Genomic DNA, 2,740 nt, shown 5'->3' on the forward strand with positions numbered 1-2,740 from the left:
GCAGAAACTGACACCTAGGAGACTTCAAGGAGAAGGGAGGCGGCTTCCTACAGGGAACCAACCGCACGCTTTCACAGGGAAAATGCAAATTGCACATGGGAGGTTTGGCTCTGCAGTGAGGTTTTCAAACATTCCAATTCAATACTGTTTTCAACTCTGAAAATCCTGCGGCCTGGCAACTTCATATATCAAGAGCCTTTTAGCATGGTTAAATCAAGCTCAGAAAACCAAAGGCCAAAAGAACCACCGAATTCCCTATCGCCCAAAAAATAATGGCTGCAGGGGTCTTGACTTCCTTCTTGTCAATTGTTTTTTCTTTCACTGTCCACGTGTAATTTCAATATATATACATGGAATCCTTGGGCCGGAAGCGGTGGCTCATGCCTGTAATCCCAGCACTCCCGGATAAATTAATAAAAGGAACCCAAAGCCTTGCTTGAAACAGTGTATTCTGTCTTTCTTTTTGCATTTAATATTCTATCATTAAGCATATGCCTAAATAATTGCAAATGTCATTTTAAATGATTCCTCAGTGTTTCCAGTGGACAAACTATAGCTATCTCTCCTTATTTCTTTTACTTATTTATTTTTAAGTGTTGGAAAACTATTCATTTGCTGTCCCTTGTTAAGTGAGCACATGAATAAATCACATGGTACATGGTAGAAGAGTTGAAACAGACTCTGGGTTGACAACGATAGCATCTGTATGCAAAAGTGAGAGACAGACAGAGAGAGAGAGAGGAGAAAGAGAGACAGAGAGAGACAGAGACAGAGATAGAAAATGCTGAGAAGCAGCAATGAAGAGAAGAAAATGCTGGGCCGTGGCACTTGCTGTGCACCTTAGACCTGAAAAGCTCCGTTGGTTCCTTTGAATTCATTCAGGTCTCAGCTGCGGTGTCTGGCCTGAGGGACCGCCCACTCTAAAGTGGCCCCGTCACACCCAGAACCTACCTGAGGTACGTTCTTCGAGTGTGTTGAAGGCTGCACCTCCTGTATTTAGGTGGGAGTGCCGGGAACCCCGTCTCTGAGCACTCCACAAAGGCTGAACGAGTGGTCAAAGGCGTGTAAGAAGAGCCAGGCAACACAGCGGGGCCCCGGGCAGGGCTGTGGAGGCAGAGAGGACATGACGGCGTCCCTGGTAGAGGGCCCAGAGTGAGCATCGGCTCATCAAGTGAGGCTCCTGCAGTGAAAACGCCAGGGTGGTGGCAGGTGGGGGCTGAACACTGTCCCTAAGGAGCTCAGCTTCGGGAAACCCTGAATCGTGACCGGGTCCGGATACTGGCCTCCCCAGCTAAGCAGCTCACCCCGCCGCGTGGCCTCTGCCCCCTCCAGGCCTCAGTTTCCCCATGTCCCTCCTGGAGCCTTTGCTGGGGCGGCAGCAGGCGCGGCATGGGGGCTCGGCGCCAGTGTCCCGTTGGAGGTTAGCCTGCTGGGCCGGGGTGTCAGCAGCTGCGCCTTTGTCACCTGCTTCGGGACCCGCCGCAGCTGCTCAGGGCCCAGCAGGGCCACATGTGCGACGCCGCCCGGGCCCGGAGAAGGCTGGCCGCCGCATCCGCCATGGCGAAAGAGGCGGGGACTCGAACCTGCGTCACTGGGCGACGACGCCTCCAACGTACCTCACCTGGGAAAGCGGCGGGCTAGCAGTGCCTCGCAGGCCAAGACACCTTGGAAGGCGACCGTGCCCGGCCGGGAAGGTCCGGAGCCAGCCCTGCCGCTGCTGACAGCCACCACGGCGCCTAGAGTTGATCAGCATAGCGGACCCACCTCGTTTTCTCATTGCCTGTCACGGATGTGTTTAACACTCAGATGTCACCTCTGGAAGCTGTCCCGGATCTCCCAGGCGGAGGTCTTTGAGGTCCCAAAGTCCCTGGCCCTAAAGTTATCACATTATCCACGTGCTCTGATGTCATCGTGCATCCAATCAGCGGAGGATCCTGTCTGGACATGCGGAGTCCTGAGAGGGGTTGCAAAGTTTGAATTTTTAAGAAGAGTGCTCCCCAACTCCCCACATTATTCCCATGTCACCCTACTGTCTCTCTCCTCACCCACCCAGACTGCGTGTACCTTGAAGAGAGACATGATATGTTACTCATTCCGTGCCCAGAACGGGCCCTGCCCAGAATGCACGCTCAAGGCACGAAAGATGGACGGAGGCATAGAAACCAATAAATGAATGAGTGAACGAATGAATGACCTACCCTCTCCACATGTCCGTCCGAACCATCCAGCTCCACTGCCCCGTCTTCCTCAGCCTGATCGCCTGTCTTACAGGGTCGGGGCTCTGGGCACCCTCCCCATGGAGCCTTGTAGCTGCAGGTGTGTACACATGTCCCAGTTCCTCTCCCCAGGGAGCGTAGGAGGTCCAATGGTCAACAGACACCTATTAAGCCCCTGGTGGGTGAGTTGCCATTCCTACCCTGTGGGGTACACAGGTCTAGGTGGCGAGAAGCAGGAAACTCTCATTTGAAGCACAGTATGATGAGTACCATGAAGCCAGGAAAGCTAAGGCTGGGGGGGGGGGCCAGGCTGGTGTCAGAGAAGGTTCTGGAACATCACAATCCTCACCAATACGTTGTATTCACGATGCTCCCCCCCCCTTTTTTTTTTTTTTTTTTTTGTGAGAGTTTCTCACTCTGTCACCCAGGCTAGAAGTTACGGACAGCAAGACTCTGCCGTATCTGGATTCCAATTTCTCAATGACGGCTAAGCCACTAGATAGAGTGACAAAGGGGCGGGCGGA

The 2,740-nt window shown here is 53.2% G+C and overlaps 1 protein-coding gene across 1 annotated transcript in view; it reads right to left on the reverse strand.

Annotated features, from left to right (window-relative positions):
* LOC105523269 overlaps positions 1 to 1,559 on the reverse strand; it is a 20,855-nt gene extending 19,296 nt beyond the window's left edge. The window contains 2 exon segments of the mRNA XM_011958055.1: positions 952 to 1,104; positions 1,465 to 1,559. Of these exon segments, the coding sequence (XP_011813445.1) occupies positions 952 to 1,104; positions 1,465 to 1,559 (248 nt within the window).
* Positions 1,560 to 2,740: the final 1,181 nt, after the last annotated feature.

Source organism: Colobus angolensis, unplaced genomic scaffold (assembly GCF_000951035.1).
Source record: "Colobus angolensis palliatus isolate OR3802 unplaced genomic scaffold, Cang.pa_1.0 Scaffold459, whole genome shotgun sequence".
NCBI lineage: Eukaryota > Metazoa > Chordata > Mammalia > Primates > Cercopithecidae > Colobus > Colobus angolensis.